Source organism: Porites lutea, chromosome 11, assembly GCF_958299795.1.
Source record: "Porites lutea chromosome 11, jaPorLute2.1, whole genome shotgun sequence".
Lineage (NCBI taxonomy): Eukaryota > Metazoa > Cnidaria > Anthozoa > Scleractinia > Poritidae > Porites > Porites lutea.
In genome coordinates, this window is record NC_133211.1 from 8,110,594 (window position 1) to 8,126,487 (window position 15,894).

At 37.4% G+C, this 15,894-nt stretch overlaps 1 protein-coding gene and 1 long non-coding RNA gene across 2 annotated transcripts in view; one reads left to right on the forward strand and one right to left on the reverse strand.

The window, feature by feature from the left end:
- Positions 1–15,894, reverse strand: part of LOC140952031 (uncharacterized) — a 66,509-nt gene that overhangs the window by 46,624 nt on the left and 3,991 nt on the right. The window lies entirely within an intron of this gene.
- LOC140952030 (uncharacterized deaminase in luxG 3'region-like) overlaps positions 2,738–15,894 on the forward strand; it is a 32,811-nt gene continuing 19,654 nt past the window's right edge. The window contains exon 1 of the mRNA XM_073401430.1: positions 2,738–3,216. Coding sequence (XP_073257531.1) covers positions 2,757–3,216 — 460 coding nt within the window. The 5' untranslated portion in view covers positions 2,738–2,756. The remainder of the gene's footprint in view (positions 3,217–15,894) is intronic.

The following is a 15,894-nucleotide window of genomic DNA, read 5'->3' on the forward strand; positions in this document are numbered from 1 at the left end:
CACTTTCAGTGATGAGGTAATCCAAGGAGTGAGATCGTGTGGTAATATCCTTTGAATTCTGCCACTCATCAATTGCCTCCTGCTGTTCATTAAGGGGTTCATTCGAGTGCAGAGAATAAAAGTGGGACATCCATTTTTCTTCAGAAATTGAAGGGGTGTAGGTTTCCTTCATAGTGTTGTCCATCGACTTGAAACAGTTCCAAAAGCTCTTATTGCTCGAATTTTCGACAGTATTTTCAAGTTCACAGATCTTATTGCTATAGCATTCGTTTCCCTTATGTTTCAAAAGGTTTTTATATTGCTTTAAGACGTTGTCATACTCTTCCCTGAGAGTATTGCTTAGAGGATCTCTGTGTTTTTGATTAGAAAGTTTCCGCAGTTCATGTCTTTTATCGCGGCATTCTTTGTCGAACCATTTTTTGTTCGAAGATATTTTGCAACGTCGCTTTTTTGCTGTTTTGATTTTCAAACAGCGTTTTGCGGTTGAAACAAGAATATTTTCTACTGCATCAAGGTTCATGTCAACATTTTCTCGTGATTGTTGAAGTATTGATAAAATCGTGGACCATTCTTTGAATGCCTTCAGACTGTAATGTAGCTCTAAATTTTTGTGACGAATCGTTTTCCCAAAAAACTGTTTTGGTAGAGGAGTCAAAGAATCATTTATAATTGCCTCGTTTGATGAATCATTATCTAAATGACGGTTAACCTTAGGCCATGTTATTATTGGACTATGATCTGATAAACTGTTCGGCTCTTTCACTATAAAAGATGTTATATTTCGTAGCAAATCTTGGTCACATATGGAGTAATCAATGACACTGATTCCCGATTTACCATGAAATGTAGGTCTGCCTAACGAGTCGCCATTAATTCTACCATTTAAAATTCTTAAGTCCGCGCTTCTACAAATTTCCAAGAGTCGTTTTCCATGATTATTCAAATCATTATCAAAACTTTTTCGTTGGGTGGCGCATAACGAAGATTCAGAAAAATCGTTTGTTATTATCGTATTACCTTCTTGACAAACACTGTCCGGGTGTTTGCCTACTCTGGGGTTAAAGTCTCCCATAATAAGAATTGAACCGAGGGAGGAGAATTTCTCCATGTCGCTTTCAAGCTCTTCAAATAGTTCAGGTCGAAAGTAGCGAGAACTGTATGGTGGAATGTACGTTCCACAGACATAAATGTCTTTTGTAGTTTTTGTGCAGCGATTACTAATTTTAAAAAATTTGGTGATTCTGTGTTGTCATTGGACGCTTTAGTGAAAAACGTTTTTTTAGAAATACTTACAGATCGGATCTGTAAGTATTTCTAAATATTTTGCTTATGAGAATTTTAGATGCGGCACAGTTTTGTTTTACCCGATCAAAAGATGGAAACAGGAAAATTTGATGAAAAATCATTATTAGTACATGTGGTTGTAAATGGCTTTGTAGAATTATTCGATTCCTTTGTCTGGTGCAGGTGTATGCATAAATCATGTGTGTTATGTCTTGGTAGTCTTGGCAGAGCCAATGAGACGTTCTTATTTTGTTTTCAAGATTCATTTTATAGCTGGATCTAAAGCAGGCTTGTACTGTTTCGACCCGGGTGTTTCGAGACAAAGTGGCCTTACTTAATATTACCTGTTTGTGACACACATATCAAACTTCAGCAGGCAGCAGTTCACTTTTTTGGTTAGTTATAAATAGTTATTTACACTGTTATTTGAATATATTTTTAACTCTTGAGGCTGACAAGATATTTAACACATGTTATTTCTTTAACTCACTATCAATTTGGCTCATCCTCGTCCAGCGGATGAGTTCTTCACTGGACCGCAAGCTTTGGGTTTTTGTGGTTTCCTCGTTTTCACTAATACATCCTTCGTATATATTCACTACTACATCCTTCCTTATACGATTTTTCTTTTGGAAACCAGGGTGTCAATGGTTTCCCTTCAAATTAATCTTTTTAAATGACATTTATTTTTGGCAAATACAAATTTTCACTAACCATTCTGCAAACATATTGACAGTATTAATTATTTAACATATTTCATTCAAAGCTGACACACAGGACTTAGATACTTATGATGTTGTAAGGTTGTTACTTATTACTTGCTTCTAGAACTAAACACGGCTTAAAATGAACTCAGTTTAAGTACACTGTGGATTCCAATAGTTATAACCTGAGATAAGGCTCTATTTTCGTTTCACTTTGTAAATAACATTCGCGTGGGCAAGGCGATTTTAGCGGGAGCACTGAAGAGAGAGTATATGAGAACTGCTAAAATTGGGCCTGATCTCAGGTTAAATAGTTACGCCACGATAGGGCCATTTATACGAGGAAAAATAAGACGCGTCTTACATAAGACGCGTCTTAAATAAGACGCGAACTGTACCATTTATACGAGCATACCTTATCATAACAAGACGCGTCTTAGCTAAGCCGCGTCTTATTTCAGACGAAGTGTGCCGTTTATACGGAAAGTTCGTCTTATTTTTCCTCGTATAAATGGCCCTAATGATGAAGTTCTTTCTTTTTTCAAGAACTTAAAACTCAGAATTCATTTTTCTGGGGCAGAGTCATGCATGGCTCAGGTGTGTTCTTATGTCTTAATACACGTTATCAAATCGAGAGCTTTTCACAACTTCAGTGGACTTAAAAATTTTTATTTATGAAATGTATTAGTTCAAAAGTGGAAAATCAGAGAAAAACGCTTATGTTGTTTGTTTTCTTTTTTAAGTTATTGGTTACAAACTGAAGACAGAATGGATGAGGAGGAAAGTAACGGCTACGATGACTTTCCTGACAACGCCGATGTCATGTGGATGAAAATGGCCTTGATGGCAGCGAGTCGTGCTGAAGTAACAAAGCATGCTGAGGGAAACCCTAGTGTTGGCTGTGTAATTCGTCGCTCAAGAAATTATGGTCCTCCTGCAGTGTTAGCAGTTGGTTGGAACGGGTTCCTTCCTGATACACCTGAAGAGGAGATAGCTGAAATAAAGGGTCGCTCCTTCAAAGGGGACACGACTGATCAGCAAAAGAAGAAAAGGGATAAAGCACTGACTGACGAACTCGGCCTACATGCTGAGGTAAACGCCCTACAGTACTGCTCCGAAAGAGCGGAGATGGCTTCTATCTACACGACTCATGTGCCATGCTACAATTGTGCAAAACAACTTGTTGCACATAAAGTTGGGCGTGTTTTTTACCTGTTTTGGATGAAAGGTAGTGAAACGTCAATAGAGCTTTTCAAGAAGTTTGATATAACTTGCGTACCCTTTGGAAGGCGAGGCGAAGTACTAGAGGATTTTAACATGCCAGATTTCCTTACCAAACGCAAAATTGTTCAGGGAAGCACTGTTGCGCAAACATCCATAGAACCACATCAATATTTTTTGGATAGTAGAGACCAGAGGCACTTGGAAAATTGTATTACAAAGTATGAATGTAAGTTGTCTTGAGTTCTAGGGCAATAAGATTTGATCCATGATAATAATAATGATAATGTTACTAACTTAATTTTACAGGGGGAGCACTTTAGCGGAGTAAAAACGGACGAACCCGTGGCACTTGCCTAAATTATTATAGACACTAATTTACAAGTATGGAGCCGAAACGAGTTTTACTGACCTTCTAATTCATCTATTTTTAAGTAATCAAAAAATTTTAAAGAGAGAAAGACTGATTGTTTTGCAATAATTTCATTACGTTTTAAGCCAGGCCCTTGTCCAAGTTTCAGAATCACTGAAGAAAGGTTAAGTAGGAGAGAAATGGGGTATTCACTTTAACTCGACTTATAATAATTGGTACGCAAATCGGATATCTTACTGAAAATTGACTTACACAAATTGGCATTCAAAGCTGCCATGGCCGTATTCAAAGTTTTAGACTGTGCAATTTCTGAGATCTGGAAAAATTGATTTGCTTTCAGCCATTTCCTAAATTACTCTTCGTACTATTTCGTGAATGGACTACGCCTATCTCGAAAAACAACTGCTAGCATCAAAATTGTTTGAGGTAACTTTAGCGTTGATTTATTCTTATTGCAACTACAGGAAGAAAAAAGAAAATAAGCTTAATTTATTTATTCTTGACTTAGGGAAGACAAAGAGGGATGAGAAGAAACCGGATGCTACAATGACTTTCCAGGCATCAAAACAGTATCACTCGGTTTATTATTATCGTCCCTACTGTATTACTATTATTATTATATTATATTATGTTATATTTTGTTCTATTTATTCCACTTTATAGTAAGTTAAGAGGATCAGAAAACAATCGTAGTTAATATGTACAATACATGTAAACAACAATAGACTGCTAAATACACTAATTAAAGTACATATATACTTTTTTTTATATAAGAATGTTGTTTTTACGGCCCAGGCTGAATATTTTTATTTTTCTGTCGATCTTAGGCTAAAAATATTCACGTAATTATTCTTAAATTATAGCTTATCACATTTTCGTTCCAGAATACATTTAGAATATCAATTAAGGTTAGTGCAGGTTTTTTCGTTTTGTTCGTTTTGTTTTTCGTTTTTTTGCCTTTTAGAGAAAGGAATCAGTTAAAAAGGTACATTTGTACCGTATTTACAGATTTTCAACACACAAAACACCCGAAAACTATATCCTTTTCAAAATCTCAGCCTGGAGTTTATTCCTCAAATCTTCTTAAATTTTCGCAAATTTCAGCCTCGATATTCTTATGAAATATATTCGTATAAAATAAGAAGAGTGCAGAGAAGTAAAAAGAAACCAAAAAAAGACGTTGACTTATTGTGCGCACAAACAAAGGTATAATACTACAGAAGAACGTTTTACTGAACAGAACAAATTTCAGATATTGTTTGAACCACCCAAAAAGAATTTTAATTTGGAATAAGGGAAATGCAGTCATCGCCAAGCTAATAGTATATTTTTAGCTGAATAATTAACTTGGATATAAATTCGGATGTAACAGCTTTCTTTTGCATTGTTGAACCACTGAAGGGACTCGTCACATAATTTCTTAAAGGAAGTGATATTCAAAGAATGCATGTTCAATAGAGTCATTTTCGCTACAAATAACACATTTCTGGTAATCAGTTATCCCAAAGTGTTTCAATTCCTTGTTAGTGATTACTATTCTGTGCAAACGTTTAAAACAAAATTGCCTTAACTTGTTATGCCAAGTAATTTTATAGTTATTTTGCATGCAGTGCATCCAATTGTCAGCACCTTCAGGGCAATTGTTCTGCCACGATTTAAAAGCAGTCGATTCAGCATTAATTTTCTTAGCAAACAGTTTATAAAACTGCTTATAGGAGGTTTTCTTTAAGTTTATAGTTATATTTTTAGCTAGATAAGAATCAAAGCTTACACCAATTGAATTAAGATTCCCAAGGTCCGTATGAGCAGATGCCTCTCTTTTTAAGATGTGTGGGAATGGCTGAGATGAGCTTACAGCAGGTCTTATAGTAATGCAAAAAGTTGACTTTAGTATTATATTTGACACCAAATTCTTGAGGAGAAAGGTAATTGCCCTGATCGCAGCGTTAGGTCACGCGAGAGCCAAATGTTGAGCTTTCCTTCCATTATCCTTATTTTGATATGAAAATTGTTGTTATCATTCCAGCTTCATTATGGGAAAGGTATGTTCCAAGAAATTGGTTCGGGTCTTCTGGACACTCAAATTCTAAAGTGTTTTTGCTCAAAAAAATCGATCCACAAAGCTTCTGTTTTCTTTTGGTTTAATCGCAAGCCGGACAATACTCCAAATGAATTCAGTGCTCATAGCATTTCTTAGTGACCTGGTATCTTCAAGATTAATGAGTGTGGTGTCATCCGCGAACTGTGAAATCTTGGCATTTTGTCCATTTGGGAGCTCAATTCCCCGACAAATTTGTTCTTGGCGTACTTTAAGGGCTAGCATTTCAACTGCCAATACAAATAGAAGAGGACTCAATGGATACCCTTGGTGAACCCCTCTGGACACTTTAAAGTACTAGTTAGTCATAATACCCGCAATCATAACGCGTTTTCAACATCGTTACAAAGAATGGATACCCATCTCCTAATATTTGGGCCGAAGTTATATAACGGTACCATACACTTGTAAATAAAATTCCATTCAATGGTGTCAAATGCCTTGCGAAAATCAATAAAGAGAAGAATTCCCTTCATGAAACCCGTTTGATCAGAGTGGATCAGCAAGGAGAGTACTTTCGCAGCTCTTTGGCTAAGAGGTTTTAATTTGCCAAAATTTTAAAGTCAGCGTTTAGGAGGGTTAGCGGACGCCAATTAGTCAACTCTATAAGGCAAGAATGGTCTCTCGGTATGAAACAAGTAACTCTACACCTCTGAGATATTGACAATTGTCCTTTATGTTGAAAGCGTCATTATATGAATTAAGGAGGTGTAAGCCAATCGCGTCAAAGAATGTTTCATGAAATTCTTTGGAAAAGCAATCCTCAGCAGGGGATTTATTGCTTTGAAATGAACTCAAGAAATTTTTCAATTCAAGAAGTGTCAGATTTGCTTCATACAGGGCCGATGACTCCTCAAGTGATAATTGTGGAATTTGTAGATCCGCGACAAAAGCATTGAATTCCTCATTGAAATCGGTGGGTTTGATGAATTTGTTTCTAGTAGATTGCTATAAAATGATTCTATTTCCTTGTTTATACTACTACATGAGAAATTTCTGCAATTTGATTGGCTTAGAGCAGTGGTATTTCAGCATAATTTGAAATATCTTCCTGTGAAAATTACAAAACCTTTGCGGGTAGTAGACAAGTGTAAACAAACAATAGCAGGATTTGTACGTGATATTTGGCATAAATACCACTTGTGATATTTCAAAATTGTCTCAAATTTCACTCTCCTAACGGCTCGTAAAATTATGTATAACAATTTTGAAATATCAATCGTGGTATTTATGCCAAATATCACTGCATATCATGCTATTACCTATACTAATTTGTTTATGTCTGAGATGACTTCGCCATTCTCGAGTTTCAATTGTGTGATGATCTTTTTCTCATAGTTTCGCCAGTTTCTGAGCTAAAAAAATTATTGGTGGTCTTTTCACCTTTTTCAGTCCATCGAGCTTTTAAACGGAACATGGCTTCTTGACCTCTTTTTGGGTATAACTGATGGATTCGAAGACGCGGAAAAATACCCTACAAGTAGAGTTGTCTGACGAGCAACCAAGATATACCGTAGTCTCTTGTAAGCTTCCGCCCGGGCACCAGAAGTGGACTTGTTGCATTCTTGGGCTGTGGATTTGTCAAATCGTCTCTGTAAGAGTAAATACAATTGTAAAGTACGTGTAGCCCCTCATTTTCCCTCATGGATATGTTCTCTCTCCCGGCTCCGTTTCGTCTTTCTCGCGTTGGGTGATTATCAAGCGTGCTCGCGTTTGGCTCGCTCTACTATCCCTGTAGCCTCCCACGCAGGCGCTTTTAGGGGAGCTCGTTTTTCATCCCTTTCCCCGTTTGTGGGGAGGGATGAAAAACGAGCTCCCCTAAAAACGCCTGCGTGGGAGGCCACTATCCCTGAGGAAAATGAGGGACTATTCGTAGTCTAATACATTTGCTAATAAAAACATTTGTCAGCGTTTAGGCATGTCAAAAGGGAAAAAGCCTCACTCCCGGTTGACGTGCGTCGCTCAAAAACGCCTCTGCTTGAGCTCCCTGTTTAGCGTACGTAAGAGGACGTGCTAGGTCTGACTTACTTTTGTCGACTGGCTGAAAGGTATTCAGGAAAACTAAATAGGGAGTTTAAGATACGACGACTACGGGCTACGACTACGGTTAAACATGCCACTGCGCATGATCAAAACCACGTGACTGTTCATTTTTCCCGCGTAGTCCTGCGGCTATGGTGAGTTGTTGAGCTGTTTCGCGTAGTCGGGACCACGGAGAACATTTTGCTCGTATTTTACCGTCTCAGCAATTCAAGAATCTCGTCTTTTCGTAAAAAAGTTTTCAATTCACCTGCTTTAAGTGAGAGGGAAGGGAAATATGTAAGTTGTGTCTAATTTCTGCTCAGATTCACGCTTTTAACCCACTGTTGTGACTACATTTTTATCTAGCTAAGCTCATATTTAAATAATCTTAGCTGTTTATACGCAGAATTCAGATTAACGGCCGAGGAGAAGAGAAATCATGCGGGTAATTTAATTACTTTTTCTTCGCACTTGAAAAGTTCCAATGTTTGTTCGAACTGATTATAAGTGTGTCTTTCTACTTGTGTAACCTTTGTTTATGCGAGTTTTTGTATCGCATTTTCTGAATGAAAATGATGTAAACCCCTTCGAGACAATCGAAACTCGGCATTTTAATACTCCAAACTACATCAGATCAGTAGTCGGAGAAGTCCATCTTCTAAATCTAATAAATGAGCTATTACCATTTCTGTCTATTTCTTTAATATTTGACATAAGTATTCATGGGCGAAAAAAATAAAGCCTGTTTAACCAAAACTTTGTTCACCAATTTCACCCGACGTAATTGCTTCCTTCAAGTATGGAAGAATTTGTTCATTGTTCTAAGATCACATGCAAAACTGACTTGCATTTTTGTGACCTGTGATGAAAACAAGAAAATCTTTGCGTATTGTTTCCCTCTCCGCCTCTTCTCTCGTAGTCTACTGTCTGTAGTGCAATCTTAACGTTCTATATTTGCACGACTCAACCCAGTGCTACAAACAAAGGACAACGCTCGTCCAGCCGTAGTTCGTAGTCCGGAGTCTCCCTATCTTAAACTCCCTAATATCTATAAAGCAACATAACTGCAATAAATTGGCCAAAAAGATTGATTGAAGGGGCACAATAAAGGAATTCAACGGCATGGGTGGAACTTCTCTCCAAAAATGAACGGGAGTGTTCGGCTGAAAATTTTGAAAACACTCCTATAAGGTGATAAACTCTCATTTTGTTATCGAGGCTCAAAGCCCTTAAAGGTACCAAGTATCAAGTAACGTGGACTTAACCGCCAGTCGCATTGAGTGTCAGCCCAACGCCTGGAAAAGTAAGCAGCACCATGGATATACTCTTTAGTAAACCACCTTTGACAGAAAAATGATGCCCATCTCGCGTACCCTCTATCGGAACACCTAAATGAAAGTTTTCCCTATCCTTTATTTCACTTCAATTTGTGAGAAATTCCACCCCCTCTATGTACCTGAGCCGTAAGAAAGGTACTATTTTCGTGCTGAGGCTCTCCGTAAACAGCGACGGTATGGGCCATTGTAGCAAATAGTGAATAGACTCACCTGTTAACATCATACCGTTCTCGGGTTTTCAACAGGATTCGTAAACTCAGTACCACGGTTCAAAAAGAGAGGTAAGTGCAAAAAACTTCTCGATATTTCGCCAAGGTCATTATTTTAGCCTCTTTCTGGAGGTTCCTTGTTTGGAGGGAGGTTAATTTTTGTCGTGAGGTTATCCCACGAAAGAAAAGCTTAAGAAATGAGAGAAAGCTTAAGAAATGAAGTACTTGAGGCTGTTCCCTTTATTTAACGCCAGGTTTATATTTACTCCTATAAATTTACTTCTAGCTTTACGAATGCCTAAGCTGCTTTCGAAAATGAACAAAAAACTCAATGCGGGTGTTTAAAAAATTGTTATTTTGTTAACAGAGCAACCAACAGGGCTAAATTGCGGCAATTAGGACAATATACAGTGGTGAACGTTAAAGGAATTAAATGTTACCTTCAATTCACATTTGTTTTATGATCACACCCATGTCAATTCGGGCAGAGAAAGCTGAGTTTTAGGAATTTTAAACCAAAGACTCTGAAGCCTTAATATTTACCGGAGAGAAATATTGATTTATCAGTCTGATCATTCAGGCCAGTAAAGGATGCGATGACCCCATATTCTTTAACGGAGGGCCGGGTAGCTGCTGACACGAGTATCTAATTACGTTTATAATGATGAAATTCTGACAAAAGATCAATGTTAGAAATGTCGTAAGTAAGTAAAGAAAACAGTGCAAACTAGAAGTTTCAACATATACTATCATGATAATAATTTTAAGATTGTATTCTTTCTTTATTGATAGATAAAAAAAGTCCACTTTTTTGTACATGAATAGTGAATGGATCAATATAGCTGGCTGTATTTCTCTGTACAGCTAGCTAAATTCAAAAGGTTGTTTGGATCACCAAATGTCTCCTAAAAACATTTTGGAAACATGGGTGTTTTAAAAAATGCAAACGGTATAAAAGGATAAAACAACAACAAGAGAAGAACATTGCTCAAACTGAGATGCAAAATCACTATTTCAATCAACATTTGATGATATTTTGAACTCTCTTCAATTTACTTAATTCCCATTTTCTCCTGTTTTAATTTTCGTTTCCTTCTTATTTTTTTCAGATCGTAGAAGCCCTAAAGCTCAGGGTTGCTGCTGTCCAGACTGTGATTATTGGCTGGATCGTTTGGGAATCGATAAAGCAGGAGTGATAGGTCGAAAATAATCTAGCTAATACATATACAAAAGAAGCCAACCTCATTTATTGGGCCTTTCTTCTCCCTAAATTCCTATTGGGTGGGGCAATGAAGAATGAGAACAAGAGAAAGGCTGGCTGAGAAGTTTCGCATGTACTGTTTATTCCGATGTGTAGATTCAACGAAACCAGGTTTTTTTTTAAGTCAAAGGATAGTATTTTAAATTTAGAATTGCAGTATAGCACCAATAAAAGATGTATAGTGTATAAGGCAAACGTATCTCGGAGTACTGCTTATTTTCATGTCTGTTGATGTAGCTTTGTAACCTATGCTGATATAATTATGTCAGTTTGCACAAGGACTCTCCTTCCAATAATTCCACGCGCCTTACGTTCCAGGAGCAAGGCCTGAGGCAGAAACTTTCAAAGTCGCTATCTTTTCTTGACGCTAGGTACGAATAACACCTTAGATTCTTTATAATAATTATTTATAATTTTGAAAAATGACAAATAAAGAACTTGTAAAAGAGTAAAATAAAATAACAAAAATTTGGAGTAGACGACTAGCTTAATTGAACTTGAGAATCCTGTCTTGTTGCAATACGAGAAAAATCCGGATATTGAAACCCTGATTTTGTTAACAGGCTGAAATGTTTCCAGGTCAATCATTTGTCTAAACATCAGCCTGAAGGTTATTGCTTTTCAGTTTTTTAGATGTCAGCATGAAGCGTATTAATGCTTTACCTGGATAACAGTTATGTTTTGTATAGATTTCTGTTTGCCGCTGTACACTTGAGTAATATACGGAACTAAATATTTAAAATTTCTCTTTAGTAGTTTTAAATTCAACCAAGCGTCTAGCTTATTGGTTCTCGATTCTTATTAATTCTACAGAGTAGTGAATGTCAGTGGCAAAATTAAATGTCATTTCCGTTTTTCTTGATGCCAGTTTGTAGACTAATCAAATAGAAATCTCTAAAAAGCAAAAAAAACAACCTATGCAGTATGCATGCAGGGTCCCTATTAAAATCTGATGATTTTACCCTTGGCGATGGATGTATTCGACGGGAAAAATATTTTGAGGAAAACGCCTTCCGTGCGATGACAATTTCCTTGGTCAACATTCCCCTCTGTGTAATGACTTTACTTGGAAATGCTGCGATTTTGATAACAATCTTTAAGACTCCTTCCTTAAGTACACCAGCTCATATTTTATTGGCAGGCCTTGCCTTTTCCGATTTTACTTTTGGCTTCATTGTACAGCCCTTACTTTTGTCGATTGTACTCTCTGCGGGATATAACCATTATTTACCACCGGAAACCTTTCGTCTTTTGTGTTCAAGCTTCAACTGTTCGGCCATCGTTTGGTGTGGAGTTTCTCTGGGGACCAGTACAGCAGTTGCGTTGGACCGACTGCTTGCTCTCCGCTTACACTTGAGATACGCTGTCATAGTAACTAAGTATCGTGTAATCGTAGTTTTAACATCGATTTGGTTGTTTCAGGGATTTCTGGTGCCAATTTATTTCTGGCAAGTGGGAACCTTTGTCAGATTTATGGCCATAAAAATTTGTGTTGTAATAGTTGTAAATTTCGCCATTTAATTCAATATCCACCTCATCGTGCGACATCATCAGATCCGAATTGAACATCAACAACCTGAACAAAGGGCCGACACTTTTATCATAAGAAGACTTAAGAAGTCAGCCTTCAACACTTTTCTTGTATTTATATTCCTACTTATTTGTAGCTTATCCTCTTTATGTCTGTTTTAATAACGGGGTATCGATTACAGTTCTTTACATCGCAAGAATTATGATCTCTCTTAACGCATCTTTCAATCCCTTTCTATATTCCTGGAGACTTCGTGAAATACGTTCAGCCACAAAACAAATTTTCTGCTGTTCGTAAGTAGAATGTTAATAGCCTGCATGACACCTGGCACCATTCTGTTTTCGGAAAATCACATTCATTTGACGGAGGAATACATAGCTACCAAGAGCCATAATTAGATTATGCCTCTTGATAGCTACATAAACTCTGGAACAGTTGACCTCTTAAAATAAGGATGGACAAATCTCTTGACAATTCCACAAAGCTTATCTTTTAAGAAAGGCTTTTTCTTTAATGGTTAAGTTTATTAACTACCTATTCACTGTGCATGATGACATACCATGAAAACTGCGTAATATATTTTTTTTAGAAATTATTATTGTCATTATTTTTTATTCATTAATACTGTGAACAAACAGTAAAATTTCGTCCGCGCAAAATTATTTGTTTAGATTGGTTTACATTAGCCTTATTATTACTTTTTTTAAGCTCTTTTTTAAGTCGTAAAAATATTTAAAATCACTTATCTTATCATATTTCATCGCATTTAAATTATTGTTCAAAGTATTCTTATCTGTTTAAATTATTCTTAACTGTTTGTAATACATTTATTTAGGCTAATTTTATATTTTACTCTCATTTGAAAATTACCTCGATTTTTCGCAACGTCGTGACGTTTTAGAGTCAACTTTTATCACAAAATTATTATTACTATTATTATTAGAAAAAGTAAAACTAATCTATTTACAAACGTATTCTTAAAACGTTCCGTATCTATCTTGGGCCTATGGCAGCCTTAGCGTCTCAGGTGGTATTTAATAAACTCTTCCAATTGGCAGTGGTTTCGCATAAAGGTTCTATGCCAGATATACACAGAAAACACACAAAAGTAATAGGCAAAATTCTGGTGGCAGGGAAGCACTTAACTCTAGGGGTAAGGGGACCAGGAGAGAAGCCCTCCTGGGGGAGAGAAAAGATCGAGTGGTACCGGGGATGAGGCCCATATCCTCCAGTCACTAGGAACTAAGTGGAACCAGGAAGGGTGGCCCTCCTGGATGGAGAACAGATCAGGTGGGACCGGGGGTCCACACACTGGAAGGGATATTTTTCCGGACCTGTCTCCAAGGGTTAAGCCTTACCGTGGGGTAAAATGCAGCCAGGGGTTGCACTTCCTTGCAACTATTTTTATTGGAAAGAAAGACAGTAGTTCCACAGCCCAGGAACTAATGAAGGAATGCGACCTAGTCCGATATAATACCATGATATAAATGATTAATTGTATAGATACATCAAGATGTAGAGGAATAAAATAACGTTCTGCTTGGTGTACATTCTGGTTGGCCTAAATATATAGTGACCATAAGGAGTACAACATGTGAATTAAAGAGCTAAACAAAGGTTCCAGGCAGAAAAAAAGGCGGTTGGGAGAGAAAAACGCTGTTCTTAATGAACCGAAGCCCTAAGAAAACTGACTGCTTTAAGAGGAGCAAATGTCCATGATGAGCATGTGATAATAAAAATCAACCTTTGTGGAGTCTAGAAAATATATCGTGCTAAGTTACAGAGGACTTTGCCAGAGGAGAAGGCTGCATTGTAATAGAACAACTAGTCACTTGTTGTTAGTAGGTCACCCTGTGTGCTTTCATAGGGCATAATCTCAGGTTTATTAACATCAGTTTATGTTACCATAAACTTGAACTTTAAATCAATCTTCTGTTGTGGAAAGCGGACCTTCAGGGGGTCGTTATCACAATGTTAAACTTTTCCTAAAATCGCTTTATCCTGTTTGTGCAGTATACAATCATCTAATTTTTAACGGCACCGATATAAAAAGTAATTTATGGCATCGGTCTAAAAATTGCTGGAAAACACTAAGATCCGTGTCGGAGGCATCATGAAAAGATAACCCGTGAGCTAAGTTAGGAAGTACGATGCTATAGAAAAGGTAACGAATTTCGATCTGGCTGTAACCCTCACTTTCAAAATGAGGCCATTTTTGAAGTTTAGCCCGAGATTACTTAGCCACACTTCCAAAAGGAGACATGAAAGCCGAGATCGCCGAATTAAAACTTCGCAACTGCGACCGGTTTTTAATCTCATGCGGTGAAGTTCTTCGATGCAGCCGATCAACTTCACTGTTACACCGTTAATTCCATGCGGACGTGAGAGTAGCCAATCGGTGACCCAGTTCAGATACTGAACGGATTTCTCGCAATGAGGTTGCTTGCTTGTATGACCAGAGGTCCGTCTCGGGAACCTTATCAAACCCGTAAGCACGGTTTATTTCATATTATCTACTTTAAGAACGGACCTCTGGAGCCAGGGTAAGTGCACAACCTTTCTTATGAAAATGAGTTTTATTTGCATAGGAATGAAAAATCGTTTCCACATCAAAGGCTGAACACTTAACCTCGTTTTGATACAGAGAACCGGAGGAACTGGGAAAAGGCCTATTGGGCGCATGGTAGTCCTCCAAGAAACATGGGCATCGATGGAGCTCATTGGCTGGTTGGCGTACGTGTGTTCATGCTTGATTGAAGTGAATACCGTCTTAGATGTTATTGTTTGAGTCTCTTAATTTAAATGCATGCCTACCCGCTGATCACTTAGCACTCTTCAAGAGCGCTGTAAAGCTGTATTTAATGTATTTAAGATAATCCAACCCTAGTGTTAAGATAACTTTTAAAGATAAGGTTCTAACAGGTGCGCTTGTAGTGTAAACGGCTAGTACCAATTGACGCAGGAAACTCTGAAGAGAGAAACGGAAATCAAATACAACAGGACTTTTGTGCCCTGGTCAGGGAGAGAAATATCGAGTGCAACACGTTTTTTCTTAATCCTGACTCACTTTCGGCACCTCAACAAAGTCTGTCAAAGGAAAAAATAATGACGGCGTCAAAATTGAAGGCAACTGATTTGAGTTCGAGTAAGCTTGGGTCAGCGTTCACCTAATATGGACAAAAGTAAGTGGGTAATTTACATTTGTTATTTCTATAATTGAAAGTTATTTTCTAGCTTAACACTGCTACGTGTTGAGACAAGTTTGCTCTACGCCTTTTAAGTTTTTCACGCAGACATGGGCATACAGTAGTTTCCGCGTCGTAAAAGAGACTGCAAAGTCAATCAGTATCAGTTCCACCAGGTGTTAGAATACCCGCGATTCGTCACTACTAGCCAACATCTGTAAGTACCAACTTCATGGCGTATATCCTTCGTTTGTATTTTGTAAATAAGTTTACAGAGCAGAAAAGACAGTTTTGCGTCTAAAATCAGTAGTTGATAGACTTCTATAATTTTTGAACCTTTATGTTGATACTGAATTTTCTGCTGACGAGCCATGTCATTTACAAAGCCGTTTTATCGGTTCAGTCGAATTTTTTTCATGCACAGACAGCATATTGTTCAAAAAACACGGAGAGAGAGCTAAGTATTTCGGTCATTGTTGTTATTGCTTTCTTGTTTCCTTTGAGTTAGTATTACTTTTTAAATGTTAGTAAATTCTGTGTTCGATTTCGGTTTGTCCTCTTTGTGATCCAAAAGCTGACGCGAGATATTCGGTTTCGATTTTATTGCTTAATCAATGTTCCGTCGAAGTCTGATGTTTCTAAAGAAAAATTTCCATCCAATCTTTGATA